We start from the raw sequence: 23,054 nt of genomic DNA on the forward strand, positions 1-23,054 counted from the left end.
GTTTTTCCATACAAAAAAGAATGTGTGTACTTTGTACGCACGTAAGAAATTATACTTCTATTACCTATATGATTTCAACGAAATAAAATACTTTAAACAGATTATTTTTATTTTATTTAAATATTAAATTAATTTTTATAATAACCACTTTCCAAAAATCCAAAAATTAAAAAAAAGACAGCAATTGTCCGCATTGGAACCCGGTACCTCTTGATCTGTAGTCGAATGCTCTACCAATGACCCACGACCTCACTGTTTATTCGGTTTCTCGGACATTATGACAAATCACGGTAACAATTAGACGAAGTGAAGTATTAAATATAAAAATGTATTAATAATACGTATTATCTTAATACTCCCGAGGAAGACAAATCCAAAGACACAAAAATTATAATAAATATATTTACTAAAAACACTAATATTTTCTTTCCACACCTTTTCTGAACTGATGCATACATAACTTAAAAGATTTAACAACGAACTCCATACTGTCTGTGTGCGCATGCGTGCAGAATAATAAAAATTCACTCCCAATCGCGTCTAAAGAAGTATAACTTCAAAAATATATTAATTAATACCATTGTTGCTCTGCTTTAAAAAAAATATTCAAACACCAAAAATATTACAATACTTTATAACGTTTACAACTTTAATACAATGACAACTAATAAACGTCAAATACATCTGTTCTATAATCTGTCGCCTTTATATGTAAACAGCAAGCTATACAATCTTTACACTTTATAAGTACCACACGGAGGGAAAGATTTCTATCAACAAAGTTGTCATTTGTTACTTTATGTTCATTATTACGATTTTAGATTAATAATATCATCCTTCATATTTTCTGTAGACTGAATATATTCATCATTAACTACATCTTCTGTAATTTCAGTATTTTGCAAAATCCTATTTTTTAATATAATCCATTTATCAGAAAATCCACGAGTTCTTCTATAATTGCAGTTGCAGATAATATGATAGGATAATTTTTTTTTAATTTTTCAGTAAAAAATGATCTAAATACCGTTAAAGGTACACAATTTTTTATTGAATCAAAATTTCTAGGATGTAGAGTGCTTATATAATCATAAAACGATTTGTCTTGATCAAATCGTTTTTCGATACTTCCAATAATTCGGTCAAAAATGTGCGTTTCTCCATTTTTTTATTCTGCAGAGTACATGTCATATGAGATGTTTGAAGGAAGTTGGAAATCCATAAATATACTTGTATGTATGAAAATAACTATTATCTGTAGCAAGAATTTATGTATATATGTAGAGTCTTATTCGTTTACTTAAACTGTATTTTACAATTTAAAAAAAATTAAGTTAAATGTTTTTGAAATTAAAAAAATATTTTTTTTTGTTACATCTAAATTTTTTCGGAAAAAAACCTATTTGACCGGCCTCAAGCGGCCGCGGCCTCTCGGTGATTGCACCGATTCATTTATATGGCCAGCACGCCACTGCAAATACGTAATAGTCAAACGGCCAGGCCTAAAATTTGCTCCCTGATACCCCATTAGTTATGCTTCTATGTCTCATACATGTGTTTACACTATATTTTGTAGATGGTGCTTAGTAAACAATGAGCATATTGGCCCTAAAGCTTAATCCCTCTATCATTTCTTCCTCTGAGCATATTTTCACTGTATACATTGTTATGCTATGTATTTCTCTCTTTTATAAGATTGATCAGCAAATTCTTATTTTGATTAATTACTTAATTATTTTAATTATTACTTATGTAAAACAAAACCAAAATTAAATTGAATTCTCTAATAAAATTTACTCTCAGGGCTATTTTAATTTTAATGCATTACCTTCGGTTTGTGGCTTCTAGTATCTCTAGTTTCTTACTTCATCCAGGGACAAAACAGGGAAATTAAACACACTCGATGTTATATAAATGTTATAAATATTTTTTATTTTTCCAATATACCATAAAAATAAGATTTAAAAATTATACTAAATTTTAATTCTGCTGCAACTTTTTCTCATCTAATAAATTAAGCTTTAATTCTGATATCTCCTTTGTTTTAACAAAAATTTATTTAAATAATTCGTTAGACTATTCTTACAAAAATACTAAAATTTACTTTTATCCTTTTGAATTTATTACTTATCTCTTCTTTAAATTTTGGAATGACTGAATTATGCTATAGAAATGCTCAATACAAAAATAAACAAATATGGTGTGGATATAAAACAAACTCTCTCCGTTTCACAAAAATTCTGACCAACCTTTTCGTTTCTTCTTTACTTCTTCTTCCTGGATTGCGCAGCCTTCGATTCTCTCACACTTGCTCCTAGGATGTAGCGAAAGGTCATTCACGTCCAAACTGCTTCACCAACAAACAAAAAAACGGGACTCACTCGAAATCTCTATTCAGTTTTCTCTCTGCTCGATATCTTGTGCAAATTGATACCCACCGGCTACTCGTTCTAGACAGAACACAGGAATCTCCTCGGACACAAGGAAAATGAACTTCTTAACTCGGTCAACGATTTCGTTTCACCACGATCTGCTCGCAAAGGCCAATTTCACCACTTTACACCGACTTCTCACTTTTTAAAAAACTGGAATGTCTTCTCCAGATATTAATTACACAGTGACCATTTTTTCTCTCCTCAAAATCAGACTCAGCACTCTCATTCCTTCCATCCATTATTCTCCGCCAATCACAAACATCCTGTCTACCTAATACATCCATGTTTTCATTTCTTAAAAACCCATTTACTTTGTATACAACTTTTCCATTTTATTAAATTCTAGGAGATACCAAATTACTTTTTGTTGTTTCAATATGCTAAACAAAAAACCTTATATTCTAAACTCAATAAATTTGTTTATTTTCTCTCCTACGAATCATTTACAAATGTCCTATTGTCGATTCAAACGAGAAATAAATGTACTTTCTAATTTTTACCGCATAATTGTATATCCGTTCAAAGAAACATTAACAAATCACTTAACGATTTCACCTTCCGCGAAAACACTGGTTACTAACTAATTATAATGTTTACAATTTTTGGTCATATACAGGGCGATGAAAATCTATGATCTCGTGGTCTCTGATATAAATTTATTTTCTAAATTTTTCCTATAAAAATTATATAACAATATATTTATATTTAATTTGTTTTTTAGACAAGTTTTCTGTTGGATGGACCGCTGGCACGGTCTGACGATGGAAGACATCCGTGCAATAGAAGATAAAACAAAAGAAGAACTAGAAGCTCTCCGTCAAAAGGGTGAAGTACGCGGTATGAAGGCCGATACCGAATAAACATAGCCAAGTAAAAAAGAGTCAAAGTAAAAAAAACAAACGAAAACCAATTAAAACGCAACCATGATTTAGATGAATTTTAATTAAGTTTCCATACCACACACCAAAATGATGTTAAATATTGTTTGAGTTGAGATGTTCTGTACTGAAATTCGTGAGTTATCTACAGAAATTTTAACAGCAACTCAACAGTTAGAACAGTGTATGTTGTCGTTCAGTTTAAAGTTATCCAGATATTTTGAAGTTATCCAGATATTTTTAAATTATCCAGATTTTGAAGTTATCCAGGCATTTTGAAGTTATCCAGACATTTTGAAGTTATCCAGACATTTTGAAGTTGCCCAGATATTTTGAAGTTATCCTGATATTCTGAAGTTATCCAGACAATTTGAGGTACAGCAGGCAAGAGTAGAAAATAATTCATACTACTTTGTCGTATTTTCATCTTCACTAGCTATTTTTTTCTCGAGTACTTATTGCAAGATATTTTGATGGCTTCAAATTACGAACTGCTTCCTTCTTCACGTTTATCCAGATGCTACTTTTTAAATTACCTCAGTTTAAGCCGCCTGAGAAAAACTATTCTTTTTTAAAATATTTTTCATGTTGTTACCTCAGCTAGTTTCGATATGAAGAAAACACTGGAAGAACAGTGGAAACAATATCCAGATTCTTTAAAGGAAATCAGTGTAACAATAATAAAACGGCTAAAAACGTCATCTACATGGTAGAATAGTAGTCAATGTTGTTAAAAATGGATAAACATCTTCCAGACAGATCTCGAATTGGTCAAAGTGGTACAGTACCTAAGAAATATATCCCTCACACTGATAAGGAGTAGTCACTGATAATAACTTTTTGACTAGGGCGATTTTTGAACATTTGACTGCCAAAACTTGTCAATCCTGAAAAAAAATCATCTAGAAGCATGCTTCTTCATCTTGATTCACAGTTAGATTGTCAAAAAATATAAATCCTGGCAAAACACTGAAAAAGATAATACAAACTCTCAAAATAATCTTGATTCACTGTTATATTGTCACAAAATAGAAAATCTGGCAAAAAAAAACTGAAAAACATCATACAAACTGTCCAAATGTAGTCAATACATTAAAAATGGCTCTCTATCTTAACAAGAAGAGAAATTAATTTAGAAATAAAGAAATGTACTTAACTAGCTGTTTCTGAGATTGCTAATTTTAGAACGAGACTCAATATACTTTACAAAATTTAATACAAAAACATTTTTTTGTATCCTCAAGTATTCTCTTCTCTTCCATTACAAGGGTTGTCTTTTTAGTTGTGTATATAGCCAGAAAGACAAAAATATATAGACATCGATATAGATTTCCTTCAAGATCGATACACTTTTGCATACGTTCAAACCAATTGTTAAAACAGTTATTCCAGTCTTCAGTTGACACCTGCAAAATTGCTGTTTTAAAGGCATCGATGGCTTCTTCTGACGACTGGAATCGCTGCCCACGCATTGAAATCTTGATCTTTGGCAACGTGAAGAAGTCGTTGTGACTTAGGTCGGGGCTATACAGTGGATAGTGTAGCAATTCGATGTTTTGAAGCTCCAAAAACTCGTATTATCTTTTGGGCAGTGTGAGCACATTGTCCTTATCTAGGATGATTCACCATTGTGTGTTGCTTTGTCGGAGTTTCGCGATAACTTCTGGTAAACAAACTGTTATATACCAATAAAAAGTAACCGTTCTTCATTTTCTAAATCAATTTTTGCCACATAACTAGATTTTGACAAAAAAAGTAGCGACTATTTTCTTTGACACATTTCGAGAAATGATCGTTTTTGTTGATTTTTCCTCATCGTGAAACACCCACACAGCGGATTGGCGTTTATTTTCCGGTTCGTAGGAGTAAATCCAATATTCATCATCACTAAGAATGCTATTAGATTTTTTGGGCTTCCTTTGTTGAACCGTTCTAATGTTTTTCGATACCAATTGACGCGAACCGATTTTTGCTCTTCTGTGAGTAAATGAAGGATCAAACGGTAAACCAACTTCGTAACACCCAGTTCTTCATGTAGGATCTTTTGGATCGAGGTCTTTAAAATGCCCAAAGATGCCTCTATCTCCCGGTATGTTACACAGCAGTCATCCTTAATTAGCTGACGAACCGCATCAATGTTTGCTGTGTGACTTATGTTTTGGGTAGACTTGGCTGGATTCGTCGGTGAGACTGGAGCGACCACGTTGAAATTCACAATACCAGCGAGAAATAGTTGACTGGTGTGATGCTTCATTTCCAAACACAGAAACCATTTCAGCGAGACATTGCTGTTGGCATAATCCTCTTCGAAAATTGTAAAAAAATATTGTTTTGAAAATGTTCTCGGCTAAGATCCATTTTTCGTCCAACTTGCTAATTTAAAAAATTCACTGTATCTACACGCCTTGTATCACAATGAAACTTTGGATTTATGTCAACAGAAGATTGAGGTTACGTTTGTGTTGAAAGGTTTCATTGGTGGCGCCCTCTAAGCGGCGATATACAAAACTAAAAAGACAAACCTCGTATAACTTACGAGCGATGCCTCACGATATTTTAATGCAGGACCGTCTCATCGAGTTGAGACACCGACATTCCGGAAAGAAAAGTTTTGGATAAGGGTGACACGGGGTTTTCCGAATGTCCTAGTCTTGAATTTCAGTATTTTTAAGTATAAAGTGGTTTTTAAATTATTTTTTTATTAGTAAGGTGCATTTATGTCTCTTTTTTTGTAGAAAAACTGAATAAGTACATATATTTGTATATACAGGTAGTTCCAACGGTTACTTACGTTTTAATGAATTGTTTATCTGCAGAAAAATCTACACTGTTGTATATATTTTTTACTATTTTAATTATTCAACTTAAACTGTTATCTGCGATTATATAGAATTTAATAAAAACCGTCATTCCTTTGAAAACATAATAAAACAGTCAAAATTAATATTTTTGAAGTTATTTTCATTGAGAGTAGGTTTGAACGAATATTGTCAGGATGAATTGTGATTCATCCTGACAAAATTGACATCCTGACAATATGTGGTGACTTATTTCTGAACCTAGTCTCCTTTTAGCTCGATACACTTGAGTCAGCGATGCTCCATCCAGTGGCGGCTCGTGGCCTTGAGAGACAGGGTCGACAAGATTTTTTTGCCTCCTCATATAGGTATACCATCTAATTAAAAGGCTTAAATCATCATAGGAGATGTTTTTGTTTTTATTTTGTTTGGTTTACTTGACATTCTTGTGTCATAGTGTTTCGACAATACGTTTTGATTATTTTGAGACAAGAGAAATTCCGTTCATTTGAGGCAGAAGTTAGTGGTAATAAGAGAATTTATGAGCAGTTTGTTGTAGTGAATTGCAGTACTTACTATATTATAAAATTATACATATTTGTAACTTATCCAACTTTCCGAAAATATTTGGATCAGCATAATTTTTAAGTAACTTGTACATAAATATATTGGTAATTTTTTGGCGAAGGTAACTTTTAGATTTTGAATTATTAAATAGGTCAAAAATTTGCAAATCTTCAAAATTCAAAAAACGAGTATCTGTTTGCATAATAGCAGGTTCCATAATCCAAAATTTCAAAATATACTCGTTTTTCGAGATATCTATCATGACTTTGTCTTTTTTTGGGTGGTTCGAAAATATCAAGCGAATCCAAAACGTCACTGCGTATATATTGGAAACTTCTATCATTACGAAAATCTCTGAGATTTTGCACCAGCCTTCTTATTTTATTTTTGGAATAAATAATGACAATTTACTGATTTTTAACAACAATGAATATCAAATTGGTTTGGGCAAACACTTTCTTTAAAAATATTTAAAAGAATATTAATAAAGTTCTCAAACCGCTTGCTTCACGGATCGAGATATCACCGCTTTGAAAATCGTCGCCTTCGTTAATAAAATCAAAAACTTCCAAAACACTGTTCACGAAAATTTGCTACAGTGAAAACTAACCGAGACTTAAAATTTCATAAACTGTTTGCATTTTTTTTTAAACAAATTGTTCTAAAACAGTAGTAGTCCGTTTAGGCGAGCTAAAATGGCAAGAAAATATGATATTCTTTAATTTTTTTACACGTATCCTGCAAAACTATATTCATTCTATGCGCATGACAGTGAGTAAATAAAGCTTGGGGTGCAATAGTTTTACCTTTTGCCTGGAGACCATTCAATTCACCGGACATCACGGCAGCGCCGTCGTAAATTTGCCTTACCAATTTATTTTTGATATCCAAAAATTTTAATCTGTCCTTTAAAACACCAAAAATATATTCTACCTTATTGCTTTTACTGACGTCTTTTAAAACCTAAAAACCTCTCATAAATATTACCACGTAACGCCTATCGAACAACAATTGATAGTTGTGAATGACATGATAATCAGAAGTTTCATCTACTTCTAACGAAAAGCAAATGGTTTTCAGAATCTCAGATTCAATAACGTTATTCAAAATGAAACTAATTGATTATATTAGTTCATTCTGTACTGTTTTAGACACGCCGCTAAATATCTTCGAATCAGAAAAAAAAATTGGAAAATTTCAAATCGTATTTCTTAAACAATTTTATTAATTCTCTATAACTACTTTGATTTAACGAATGCTCCGATTCATCATGTCCCGTAAATGACAATTCCTCAAAACTTAAATAAATTACAATATTAATTAAACGACGCGACTAAATCGGCGTGATTATTTTTTACAATTTCTGCCGATGCTTCCAAATGAAACATCGGCAGATTTAAATGTGCCGTACCTGCCGCTTAATGCCTACGGAGAGAAATATACGTTTGGTTGCTCTTCGACTCTAGTTTAACGTGTAAATCGTCAAGCTCGAGATGAGCTGGGGTCGGCTTGCCGAAAACAGTCAGATGAATGGCTCGGATCATTCATTTTTTGAAAAGTCTTATGCGCAGGGATCACTTAACGCTCGGAATGGCCGAATCCTTTTAAAAACCATGAATCAAATTCAGTCTGTATTATCTGACAGATTTTTTTATTTCGCATTATACAAATGACATCAACTCTGGTTAAATTAAATATTAAAAAAAATCTATATCTATAAATGTGTGGGTCGGCACTGCCGACCCTGACCGACCGGCCGCCCGGCTGCCACTGGCTCCACCTTTAACCCGTCTCAAAAATACGGTCTTTCGAGGTGAAGAACTCCTCAATCGACTTAAATGTCTGCCCTGCGAGTGACTTTTTCAAGTTTGGACACAAAAATAAGTCGAACAGGGCCAAATCTAGAGAATACGGTAGATGGGACAGCAGTTCGTAGCCCAATTCGACCAGTATGGCTATGGCGACAGCGGAGATATGGACCGGTGCGTTGTCATGGTGGAAGAGTACTTTTCTTCTTTCCCAATTGGAGCTATTTTTCTGCAATTAGGCGCCGAATGAGCCCAATAATGAGGCCTAGTCAAGTCCTGCGACCACACCTTGTGAATCCCAGAAAATGGTGGTCATTCTTCGCTCTTGACAGCCGCTTGTGACAGCTCTTCAGACCACGTTTGCAGAGATATGCCCACTGTATCTACTGTTTCTTGGTCTCTGGTGTGTACCAATGGAATCATGTTTCTGGCTATGGTGACAGCGGAGGTATTGACCGGTGCGTTGTCATGATGGAAGAGTACTTTTTTCTTTCCCAATTGGGACAATTTTCGGGATACCTGGGCGTGACTTCTCATATTCCGACGTACAACCACGTTGAAACTTGTAAAACCAATTTTTGACGGTCGCCATCGAAGGAGAAGGGTCACTGTACACAGCATACAAGTGCTCTTTAATTCGAGACATTTTTTCCGATTTTCAAAACGATAATTTTCGATAAATTTCAATAATATAAAAGTTACTCCCATTAAAAGTTTTAGAAGCCAGCTGTCGAGTTGCAGCTGCACAGGTTAGGCGTCGCGCGCGTTGTTTTATACAAACGAGTTATATAACTTTGTTTCTACTTCGAGTTTATTAATAAAATTTTGGGACAGTATTTCTATGATACTACTCTACATTCACACTCAAGACGCAGTAGAAGTAAACAAACCGAGACACGTTATCTGTTACAAGGGGCACTCCTGAATCATGATTTAAAATATGTATACATTGTAAATCACATAATATGATGATTTACAAATTTTATACAGGTCTCTGTTTGTTTACTTCTACTGCATCTGGATTATGAATGTAGAATAAGGGATGTTTTTACGAAAAAAAGAAAAAAAGTTTTTTTTATTTAGAATGTAAAAGTCTCCTTAATAGAACAAATTTACATTTTTTACCAGTTTGGACCTGTCAAATTTTTGGACTGGTCAAATTGTTTTTATTAAATTTGACGTATGAGGTGTTAAGACCATTAAGCTCTTATCTTCACTTGCATAGGAGGAACGATAAAATAAATACGAAATTTCTGTGGTTTATTACTTTAGTTAGTCTAAATATATAAATATACAATAAATAAAACGCCCTAAAAATGGAATTGAAAGGAAGGGAAACAGACGATATGAAGACAGCGTTCATAAAATGTCACAGAATGTATATACTAGTATGGAATAAGACATTGTGGCCTCTGTTATCTATTGATCCTTCCAGATGATCTTTGATTATTGGAAAATATCTTTTCCTTTAAGTAAATGAAACTAGTCGAGCTGGTGAATTTAGCGATATTAACATATAAATTCACATTATATTGATTCGTTTCCCACCTTTACACGTATCAGAGGAGTATGTCAACTAAAATTGTCACTATGACAATGGCAGTTGCTAAACTTGTCGATACGTCTAAAGGTGGGAAACAATCAATATAGTGTAAATTTTTAGGTTTATATCGCTAAATTTCCCAGATCGACTAGTTTAATTTCTTTTTATCTCACAACTTAATACGTTTTCCATCTTTTGTGCTATTTTGCCGGTTATTAGCGCGCTCATCACTATACCATTCTCCTGCTTTTTTTACAAAACATTTTCATAGACTGTGATTGGCGTTCTAGCCGTTGGGACTTCCTGTATAAAAAGTTAGTTACCAATTTTTACTAATATATCTTTGGGGGTGTTTATTATTTTTACAAGGCAGTCACAGAGCCTATCTTATTCAAAACAACAGGTAATTTTTCCAGTGCAAATGTTTAGGGAAAAATAATGAAATGGTTTTTAGTATAAGACGCAAAATTTTTTATATTGTGTTACCTTTTTGTTTGAATAAATTGTTTATTTTATAGTATTTTTGTTTTTTATTTGGTTGATTTTTCATTATTTTTCCACGTAGCCCATTTTTGATGTCATGGGTTTGTTCGCAGACGATCTACGGTAAGTCCGATACACACGTGTTTGTGAGAGTTAAGTTTTCAGTATTTAGTGTAAACATATTGTACGCGTATGACCAGTTTCATATCCAATCAAAAAAGTTCAAGGACCCTTAAAGGGGATACATGTTTTTATTGTTATTTGTATATAACTGCATGTTGAATAGTTATTAAGAAAAATGATAAGAAAAGGAGTGCAAAAGTGCAATGATTTCTAACAGCCGTAGTAATTGAGTCCCAACCGTGGCCGAATTTTAAATCTCAATAACAGAATTACTAAATGCCTGGTTGCACCAATAGATCGTAACCCTAATAACACCAAACATTCCATGTATGTTCCTAGAATGTACACACAGGATATTGAAAACATTCCTGGAATGTCCTCAAAAGCACAAAAATGTCCCAGGAAAGTCCTCTGTCAGCATTTTAAACATTCCTTGAATGTCTTGTTGGAACATTCCATGAATGTCTACGAATGTTCTTTGGACATTCACAGTATATTTTTTATGCATTACCTGGATATAGTCGCTGATGTGACATAATACCTTCGATTTGTTTTTTCATGAGTTTTGTGCGAGAGACTAAAAACTTTTTTTAGTCACCTCCCTATTTTCATATGATGTTTTTTGACATGACATGTTTTGTAGTACATTCAACTATCTATTTAGTACAAAACATGTCAAAATTTACATGTGAAAACAGGAGATGACACAAAAAATGGTTTTTATCTCCTACAAAATTCATGAAAAAGCAGATAGGAGGTATTGTTCACCGACAATATACCAGAAGTATATGTGGCCATACCAAATAATACATCATTGATAAATATAAACATTTTTATTGCACAAAATCTTGTCATATATTTTTTTTCCATAATCTGATTCATTGTATTGAGTTGTACATTACAATTACAATCTGGTCATAACTGACCAATGAGCAATTTTAATTTAACCTAAATTACTATTGTTCTTTAAAATGAAGAGCTTACCCCATAGCGTCTCTTATCTAATCTAACAAGATCATGCACTATTTTAACATACACAGGCACACAAGCACTATGCTCTGCTTTTCACTATCACCTATCACTCAAACTAGTTCAAAAGGCTTTGTCCTCTTCAATATTCTAGTTTGCCCAGTAGTATGGAGGAGCTGGATTTCCTCAATATTCTTGTAGGTGCTTATGAAGTTGCTCGTGACTTCCAACTTTAAAAACAAATCCAGCTGTAAAATATTTATGTGCCTGAAGGCTTTTGTATGCTTTCATCTGCTGCTTAGAGTAGTAACTGTGAGACTCCACCAGATATGTATAAATATCTATAATAGTAATTTGGTGGAATGCACTTTACTGTAAAATCCAATTCTGATTGAATTGTATAAATATGGATCTAAATCCCCAATTATTTTCAGCTTCAACAAATATCTAAAACAATAAAAGAAATAATGTTATTGCTTGCAAAATTCATCAATATTGTTAAATATCAGGGGAAAATGAGCAGTAAATAAAAATTGTTTCCCCTACCTTTCTCCAACATCTGGAGTTTCCAATAATAATTTTCTTAAATATTCACTTTGTACTGTGGTAAAGATTATAAAGTTCACAAAATACAGCAAAAGAAATCCAAATGAATCTAAAATAGACAAAATATGACGATAAACAATGAAAAATAGATATTACAAACATAACCTCTGTAACTTTTTTATGCCAACCAGAAGTCACGTGGTTTGGATTGCCTAATACATAGATACACGCGCGGCAAATTTGAAAATGAACGCAAATTGAATAGTAAATGGCCTCTCTTAAAATATAGGACATTGGTAGTATGTTCATAGAATGTCTTGTGGTAACATTCCACCAATAATTTAATCAGATGTTCACCGAATGTTCCTTGAATGTCCAGGACATTCAAACATTAATAGAACTTTGATAGTACATTCCTGGAATGTGTTGTGTTGTTAGGGAAGCTTAAGACGTGCCTTCAGCTCAGCTTACGAAACATACGCGTTGCACCATTGAGTCTTAGATCAATTTTCAGCTTCCCACAATGGATTGCCAGGTGAATTGCATTTTAAACGTCGCCGTGTCAGTTAAGACGTGCTTAGTTAAGAATTGAAAATTATGGTTCAACGTAAGTGAGACTTAAAGCGCCCCTATCTATAAGCTGAGCTGGAGCTTAAGAATTGTTTGTGCAACCAGGCATAACCCGGCCACTGACATCATTGCTGAAAAAAGCGCCGTATATGACAATTGACGTACCTAGACAATTGACAATTTAATCGTTTTGAATTCCTAGTGTTCTATAGGAAAGCACAATTTCCAAATCAAAACATATACAGTACGGGAACCACGTAAGGAATAAAACTGTTTGTGCCCTTGTTAAAAAAAAAATGTTGACTTCCGTCAACTTTAAATATAAATATGCACTTTTTAAACGTTAATTTAACGTGTGATTCACGCAAGTCTAGCGTAGTCCATAATCTTTATTTTTAAGAAAACGTCCTGTATATTTTATATTCATGGCTCCGAAACCTTCGTCAGTGCGGCTTATCAGCAGAATACTTATTACATGCCGCGCAAAAGCTCCTTAACAACCTAAACCCAACGAATCATAACACGTAGGGTCTATTAAGAATAATACAGGGTGAAATTTTGAAATTATACTGTGAAAACCACATATGGAATAAAACTTTTTTTTGTCCTTATTTTAGAAAATTATAAAAAAACGCTGGGACTTATCAACTTTTAAATTCAAATGTACACTTTTTAACCACACATTAAATGTATATATTTTAAATCGGAAATCATTCTTAAAGGGAAGATTTTGAAAACACATTTCCGAAATCGAAACTTCAAATAATATCTCTACAATCAAATCTTGAAATATAGTAGATAACATAGGAACTCCTAAAGAAAATAATTTCAATTTTAACTATTTAGAATGGGAAATAAGCCACAATATTATTAAAAAATGATTTTTATTAACGTTTCGACGCCCAAATCGGGTCTTTAAAATCAAAGTCTTCTACTTTAAAATGTATATGTATCTGAATTGCCGATGTAAATGAGTCAAATTAAATAAATTATTAGAAGAATTTTTTTACTAAGCAACAACATTTTTGTTTATATTAATAGTATTTTGTATTTTGACAACGGCACCCGATTTGGGCGTCGAAACGTTAATAAAAATCATTTTTTAATAATATTGTGGCTTATTTCACATTCTAAATAGTTAAAATTGTAAAAATGCCACAAGAAAATAGCTTCAGAACAACATTAAAAATAATTTCAGATCTACATTAGACTAGAGCTTTTTATCAGCGGCTTGGTACAAGTCTGGAATATTCAGCCACTGGCGTCGCTCAAGCATATTCTTTATAATATGTGTATATAACTAATGAAAATGTTTAAAACTACTCGAAAAATGTCTGTTATTAAAAACGTCGTACAAAACTTTAAGGACGTCAATTGTCATCTACGACTATCGTTGTGTCATCAACTGTCAGTGCGCGGGATTAGTTAACAGTTATGGCCCTTCGGATGACCAAGGGGGTAAATTTGGACCCCAGCGTATGTTTTTCTTTAATAAACTCACAAGTATTTTCAATTTTTTATATTTGATTTTAATATCATTCTAATTAATAGATATACTCATATTTTGAAATAAAAAAATTCCCTATATTTTACAAATAAAAAATATATTCTGAAGTTGATTTTTGGTAAAATGCCGTCTATTATGTGGAATTCCAAGTAGTTTTACACTGCGCGTTATCAAAATCTATTTTTAGACTGTGGTGCCTGTTATGTACGAATCATGACATTCCTGTCTGCTACAGTTAGTCATTATTATTATTTCCTGGCGTATATTATTATAGTTTTTTAGTATTTTGTGTACATATAAGATATGGCCCGCAAATATCTTACTGAGGCTGAGTTACTGGACATTGTTACGGCTAGCGATTTTTATGATGATATAGAAGATGAAATAGTGTCAGAAAACGAGGATGTATTGTTAGATGAAGATTTAAATGCTGAAAACATTCATTCCAGGTCATTTTTGACTAGGGGTCATTTTTTACCCCCGTTGGTCATCCGTGTACCAAAAAAAGGTTGGTCATCGGAAGGTTAATAGCCACAATTATACAAAATTTAAAAATTCGTCTACCATATACATATACAATTTCTGTATAGCCCCGCACTTTTATGAAATGTCGTGAATTGAACATGGCAAATTACAGATAAATACAACATTTAGGTTCTGCAGTAGGTCTCATCTTTATGACTAATCAGTGATCAGATCTGCGAACAAATCAGATGCATTTATATATGTATATTATGTAAATTATATTTTATTAACACTAGCATGATGGACTCAAAAAGAAAATGGGATAAGTGGAGGAATGGTGTATTTTTTGACATAAAGACGCCAAACTTATGTAGTTAAGACCATTTTGGTAGAAATCAATTGTGACCTATTATAATTTACAAAGAAGTAGGGAAGAAATGTGTGCCCAAAAATATCTTACTCGAAATCTCCACAAAATATAGGAAGTTTTTTATTCTTCTCCCTTTTTCAATATTACTTATCTCACATCTCTTGATTATTTGCGTTCTCATGTTAAGAGAACACATTTATTTTTTCAAAAGAGTCCATTTACCTCCCCTAGCGCCTTTTCGAGTTTTAGGTACAGCCTGTAGTCACTCGGATCCAAATCTGGAGAATATGACCAAATCCGAATCGAAACCTGCATCACGAATTGCAGATATTGCAACGAATGACTTATGCATTGTTCTGATGAGCACATTTCCTTAATTTTCCCCGTCACTTTTGTTTTATGGCTTCACACAATTTTGAACTCGCGATCATTCCACTGCTTGCCTTGAATTTTATCTCAGGTACATAATGGTGAAAGCACGTTTCGTCCATTGTCACATATCGATCAATAAAGCTCTTCTTATCCGCGCGAAAAGTGTCAAAAGACCGTTGACAATGATCTCTGTCACGTGTTTATAATGAGTTGAAAGTATTTAGAGAACCTACTTTGTCATCAACTGTACATGCATTAAAAAACCTGTTTCCTCCATAATTTGAAAGACGCAAAGAGACTTCGATCTTTTAAAATGAAATCGTAGATTTTTCTTACATTTTCTTCGGTTGTGACGGTGATTGTATGATCTCTGCCTTGTTCATCTTCACAGGTTTCTCTTCCACAGTTAAATTCGCGACACCAGCTTTTCACTACCGTCGTAAGACACAGCACAATCCTCTAATGTCAATGTTGGCATGGATTTCTTTTGGAGATGACTGCTTTTTCAGCAAATATTCCATCGCATAGCTTGGCTGATGAGCTTGCGCGCTGTGATCTCAGTGATGCAAGCTGGAACTTGTAAATCCAGAAGTGTCAACATACCCAGATAGCAATATAAACTTGTTTCAAACGTGCAACAAGTTTGATACATCAAACCTGAAAGCTTGCTGCAAGTTTGCCATGGTAACTCTGCAAACTTGCAGCAAGTTTAAATCAAACTTTCTAGTTACAGTGTGACAAACTTGCATAAAGTTTGTTTTTTCAAACTTGATATAACAAACATGCTGAAGGTTTGTTTTTTTTGTATGAAGTTTGTTTTTCAAACTTCATACAAACTTGATATAACAAACTTGCTTAAGGTTTGTTTCAACATATTAGCCACAATTTGAATAAAACAACGTGAATAAAAAATACAATACCATTTTATATAATTAGTTATTAATCACTCAAATAAAATCTAAAAATACAATCTGTTGTATAAAATTATTCATTGGAACCTACATTAAATCCCCTAGCTTCAGATTTCGATGCTCGGTTTTGTCTATCAGCTCTGAAACAAGGAAAAGAAATTGTTATAAACTCTTGCTGTGTGAACAGGATTAATCTATGCTATTAAAAGAGTTAAAAATATGTTAAAGTAACAATTTTACAATAAAACCTAAAAAAATTTATATATAATTTTATTATACCTACATATAATATGATATATAATTTATTTTAGATAGTATAGGTATGTGAATACAGCTAAAAGCTAAAAAACCTAAAAACACTTACCTCAATGCCACCAAATCAAAAAGAATACTAATAAGTAATCACCATAAACAGGTTGGTCTATGAAAAACTGAAGAAAATAAGCTTCAGCTTAGTAATAATAAGGTAATAGTCTCGGAGACTTGTACAGTAAATTTAAGTTTTGTAAAAGACTCGAAGAAAAATATAACAACATAGAAATGGTAACCACAAATTATTACAGCGTAGCAGGTTATTTTTCCCTTCCCGTGTTGCCAGCCGTCGAGTAAGCTTTTTCTCTCAACTTAACTTAAAAATTCTCACTTTTATGAAAAAATTTCCTCATATTTACAAAATCTGAGAAAATATGTTGAATTATTTTCAAATATTTTGATTTTTTTTTAATATTTTACAATTTGGACTGGAGCAAAAATTCCCTTTTGAGTTAACTTTTTCCCTTTTATGTTGAAAATTCTCGCAAAAATGGAAATTTCCCTCCGGGTGGCAACACTTTCGTTGGCGTGGGTGTGACATCAGTCATGGCACCGAACGAAAAACGAACCGAACGTAAGCAGCCGTAAGCTTGCAGCAAAGTTGTTACAAACGTGAATCATCATCTTTGTCATAACAATATTGCAGCAAACTTGTCACAAACTTGCCTCCTCATATTTGACGCAGTAATGTAAAATCAAAGAAGAATCAAACTTGCCACAAGTTTACCTACATGCTATCTGGGTATGCATATTCACTAGGTATAAAATTAAAGCTCTACCTAAATTGGACGTTGATCAGGAGTGTACCACAGGGATTAACCTTCGTAAATATTGCATTGTTGTTCGTTCTGTTCTTTGACTATAGAGCGTTTCATGTTAAGAACGGAACGTTGCGGAGATAGGGCTACGTATTTCTTGTTGACATTAGAAGCGCGCAGATGCCACGCCGTCTGCTTAGAATGAATGTTATGAACACGTGCTTGAGAGTTTTGGCAACACTGATCTGCATAAGCCAAACGTTTCGTTCCTAACGTGAAATAAAGTATAGTTCGTTTTTTTCTGCGTCTTTACCTCCGTGCAAGTCCCACAATAAGGATGGTATACTTCCAATCATTTTTGCGTTATTACTTGCATTTTGTGAATGCCATTATATCAAAAAAACCAGAGGCACACATTTCTTGCTTAAATATTCTTGTAGAACCTAGCTGGAGAGCCATTTTGTCAAGGTTTAGACATATTTTAAGATATTTCGTAAATGTCTAGCTAGATGTTCTTAAATCATGGTAGATTTTGGGATCATATTGACAATATGGTAACTTTTTAAGGTGTCTCTAGTAGTATATCATAGTTAGTTCGCTACTCTACTGGTACAAACATTTAACTTTGACTAATGGAACCTTCCAGTAGCGATGGTACTCTACTTGTCAAAATGGTTCTTGGCGGATAATTTACGTAAGGAAATTGAGGAACAGCAGCTAAAGCGTTTTTTATTTTTATATTCGTTATGCTCATTCTATAGACTAGTGGCAAAGGGGCTGATTGAGCTCCACGATATGTTTACAACTGATTTTTATGTATTTTGATCCGCTGAATCCGAATCTTCAACAGGATAATCCGAGTTTTTGGGCAGGAATTTGTTATTAAGAATTTAATTGTTTAAATGCTTATAACTAATAAACATATACTCTTTTTTCCAATAATGTTTTGCTTCTTTTAAAAAAACAAACTGAAAAATTAAAATCGATCGATTAGATGTCGACATATTTCAAAATTATTAAATAATAAATTATCGATTATATCAGACATTTTTGCTTATAACTTTGCTTTTGCTCACTTTAAAATATTTAAGGCTATTTACTATGGAATCTCTAACGCGAGAATTTTACTGTCACCGTTGCATGTGGTTGTCTTTTTAAAGACAGATCACATGCTATGATTTTTTTTGTGACTGATAGTCTTGAGTTGGGGTTGATTTCATGTAATCGAATGAACTATCTTTCAGTAAAGTCGTCCCAGAAACGCAACTCATAAATATTGGCAATATCATTTTAAAGTCTTCTACTTTAAAATATATAATATATGTCTGAATTGCCGATATAAATAAATAAATTATTAGAAGAATTTTTTGCTAAGCAACAAAATTTTTGTTTAATCCATTAATATTTTTTTTATTTTTAAAACGGCATCCGATTTGGACGTCGAAACGTTAATAAAATAATTTTTTTAGTAAAATTGTGTCTTATTTCCAATTAAAAATAGTTAATTACAAAAATGCCACAAGAAAATAGCTTCAGAACAACATTGAAAAATCATTATAAAACAAATTAGATTGTTTTTTTACACCAAAATTTATTTTTTTTTTTAATTGTATAATCATAGCTTTAAAATGAGGTACCTTAAATCTATTTATATTGAACAAAAGCCAATTTATAAGCAAAAATATTTGATATTGTCTATAATTTGTTATTTTTTAATAATAAATTTGCAATAACTCGGCTTCTAATGGAACGATGATAATTTTTCAAAGTTTGTTCGGTTTGTTTTTTTTTTGAATAAACAAAACAAATTCCTGCCCAAAAATTCGGATTTAAAGGGTCAAAATACATTATAAATCAGTTGTAAAATCTCATGGACTTCAATCGGCCATGAAACCACCCTTTACCCCTAGACTGTTTATAGTGAAATGAGACATTACGTAGAGAGTGAGGATTTTTGTAAGAATAATTTTTTTCTAAGTTTTGGAACAATACCAACTGGTATAAAGGGGATCTAAATTTTTAAAAATATTATATAATAGATATATTTTTTGTTAAAGTTTTTGAAAATGTCTTCTCTAAATGTTATCAGCAATATAATAGCATTGATATATAAAGTTATTTTTCAACATATTTCTTGTATAGTGTATTCTCTTGAGTAAAGAAGTACTAAGAATTTGTGTACAATACAGACGTATTCCGATCCAGTAGCTGAAAAATTACTGATGGAAATAATCATTTGCAGGATAATTTATTGCATATTGTTTTGCCTTTTTGTGTTTATTTCTTTGTTTTAAAACACTATTAAAAACCCCCCTTTCCACACTACGACCTGAAAAATAAATGTAAAAAAGAATTTAAAATGGGGGAAATCATCATCATCGTTCCCTTTATTAGTTTTTTTTTGTATATTTTTTCTTTTATTTCTTCTTCCATCGCTACTGTCTTCTTCTTTTATTAGTTTTTGTCCCATCCCAAAAAAATATTCTTTCCATCTGGCAAGTGTCTCCTCAACATCAGAAACCCTCTTTTTCTTTTATGAAAAGTGTTTTACTCTATGTTTCTTTGCTTTTATTCCGTTTTATTGAAATAAATGTTTACTGTATTTTTCTCTTTTCAATATTTTGTCGTCCACTTGCTTTAAATGTTTGTTTTAAACAGTCTTCGTCTGTTTCATATTTTATTTTGACCTCTTCCTTTTCTATTTGTGGCATCTTTTATTTGGCTGTATCTTTTTTTTAAAGCTTTTTTGCAGTTGTTGGACTACTTGATGGAACATCAACAAGGAGAAATCAAAAGTGATGGTCATAGCAAAAGAGTCAATACACGAGTGAAGAAACATAAATTAAAGAGGTGAAAACGTTTGAAAACTTAGATATAAATAAAAAGATATATAAAGCGAATAAATTATACCAAGCAATGGGATTAACAATCATCAACAAGAAACAAATAATGAAATAAACTAAAAGAAATGCTTTAACTAAGTAACCGACAGAAAAGTAAGATACAGGCGACATAGGTAATCAAAATATGGGAAACTAAAACAGAAGGGGGAAAAAAGAGAAAGACCTAGGGAGACTTAAAATAATGAAATAGCAAATCAAATTGACAAAAAATAGTTACATGGAGGGAAGCAAAGGTTATGGCATAAGATAGGAAGATCTAATAGAAGAGATTCGTGCACAATTGAAATGACCGTGCATATATTTCCATCATTTGCTTAATGGAATTTAATAATAAAATAAAACAGATATTAAAATATAGCAAATAAATATATTAAAGACTAAAAATATGCAATATTTTATACGTAAGTGTGTATAAAAAATTTATAATGGATATGTCTATACTATGCATAAGTTGTATCATAATCATAAATCATAATAAAACTAAATACTTGACCCAAAATGATCTTCTCCTTTGTCTTAATATCATTTCTGAAGCCTTACGTTTAGCGCGACATGTAAAAACTGTAAAATATCTAAAAAATCTCTAAGCGTTGTGATAATAATACGAACAACTTATGTATGACTATATACATGTCCGACCCAAAATAGGATGTTAAAAACTTAATCAGACAATGAAATCATAGTCGTATTCGTGTGTATCGAAAAAGTAATCAATTTGGCAATCAAAATACTAACCTAAGTATAATTTTGTTTTTTTTCCTTTTTATATGGTAAACAGAGCAGTGAACCATCGAACACTTATAGTCTAGTCCTGCGTTTCCCAAACTTATTTTTCCGTGACCCGGTTATTTTTGTGCTTATCCTTCGTGACCCACTATTTTTTTTGCATACCCCTTTTACTTTTGAGAAGTATGCAGTTATTTCTGTTCAACTAAAAACTTGACGTTTGGAGGAAAAGATGTTAATTTTATCCTCAGGTCCGATTCCACTTCCAAACGGTTCCTATATTTATTTTTGAGGAAACTTTATCGCTTTTAAAAATATATATTTTATAAAGACAGCCAAAAACCTACCAGTGGTATTTTGTCAAATATGTCTTTGAGTGCCCTAACCACACGATAGTTCAATTATTGACTCAATAGCTAAATCCGGAAGTCCCGTCTCGGATTCTACGTCCATTATAAATGTATTTCTTATCCATGCTTTGTTGCTGTGGATGGGGGGAAAATATTCCTTCAGATTTGCCTCCAGTCCTAGCAGGTGTTCCTTGAAAGCCGCTGGAATATCACTCGGCAATGAATTCACGTTATACCCTTTTTGGAGCTTTGTAATTTTCTGCTTCCGCGCGGCCTGTCCACAAATTAAGTTTTTTTTTGTTACAGTTTCCACCTTCTCTAGTACTTTAAATACTGTTACATTGCTACCTAGTACGGTTATATCTAAATTATTCAAGAGGTCAAAAATATCACAAAGATAGGCTGCCTTGATTAACTAATTGACATCATGAAAACGGTTTTTAAATTGAAATATTGCATCCCTAGCCGTTGGTGGATGTTGTTCTAAGAACATTGAAATTTCTTCATTCAATTCAATCAGTCTTTTAAAAACATTTCCTTTTTATAGTCAACGCACTTCGCAGTGTAAAAGAAGATGCTATGTAAAAGAAGAAAATACTCTTGAGTTCAGTGGGTAAGATTTTATGAAGATAAGTTTTACACACTCTTACATAGATTTGGTTAAAAACAGTGGCATTTTTTTGACAGCTAATGCCTCTGTGGGTGCTGCAATGCACCCAAACACATTCTGCTGCTACAGCTTTGATCCTCGGAAAAGCCTGCGTCAGTCAGAGCGCGGTATTAAAAAGCAAGATGTGAAACGGCGAGGCGACCCGGCATTTTGCGTCTGTAGCCCGGTACCGGGTCGCGACCCACCATTTGGGAAACGCTGGTCTAGTCGCAACATAGGGAGTCCCGTGGGAAATTCTAGCTCGCCGTGATTTGATGGTGGTATTAATATAGGTTTTTTGGGTCACTGAATCCAATGGAACTGGTCTAGAAGCCCAAATATGGTGCGTTTAATTGTTATTATCAAATTATAGTAAAGTTAGGTATTTTTCAGGAATTATTAGAAGCCCTGTAAATAAATTGATAGTGTTAAGGTCTTCTCTGGTATAGTTTTGGTCGCTGAATCGAATGCGACTAGTCGCGATTACTCGAAAATATGTTCTTATTTTGTTAATAACAAAATAATTGTATATTCGCCGAAGAGCTCGAAATAATGCGCTATCTACAGCAAGTTTGTAATCTTTTTCATAGTATTTTTATACGTTAAATCGATTAAATCGATTGCCACTAGTCGTGATAGCTTAAACCACGTTCCGATTTTGTTATTAATAAATTATTGCAAAATAACGGTTTATAGTAAGTTGGTCCCTTTTTTTGGTAAAAAAACGGGAAAATCACCCACCGGGAAATTTAACATCTTAAATGAAATTTTTCGTTACCGCTTCACAAGTTGCTTTACATATCGACGGTTAAACTGCAAAACCTCGTAAGTCAGTTTTATGTAACTTTAGAGGAGAGACGAAAAACATTTTGGCTTCTTTATGTAAGATCCAATTTATTCGTTTTTTTGTGTGTAGGGTTCTTTTTGGATAACGATTCCATTACCATTAAGTAAAATTCAGTAATATTGTTTTTTTTGTCAAAAAGCGACTTAGAAGTTTTGTTACTTAAA

The 23,054-nt window shown here is 32.7% G+C and overlaps 1 protein-coding gene across 2 annotated transcripts in view; it reads left to right on the forward strand.

Annotated features, from left to right (window-relative positions):
- Positions 1-10,549, forward strand: part of LOC114332158 (phosphatidylinositol transfer protein alpha isoform) — a 105,805-nt gene extending 95,256 nt beyond the window's left edge. For both annotated transcript variants that reach the window (XM_050645991.1, XM_050645990.1), the window contains exon 7: positions 3,157-10,549. In XM_050645991.1, the coding sequence (XP_050501948.1) occupies positions 3,157-3,295 (139 nt within the window). In that variant the 3' untranslated portion in view covers positions 3,296-10,549. The remainder of the gene's footprint in view (positions 1-3,156) is intronic.
- Positions 10,550-23,054: the final 12,505 nt, after the last annotated feature.

The sequence above is a fragment of the Diabrotica virgifera genome, chromosome 3 (assembly GCF_917563875.1).
Source record: "Diabrotica virgifera virgifera chromosome 3, PGI_DIABVI_V3a".
NCBI lineage: Eukaryota > Metazoa > Arthropoda > Insecta > Coleoptera > Chrysomelidae > Diabrotica > Diabrotica virgifera.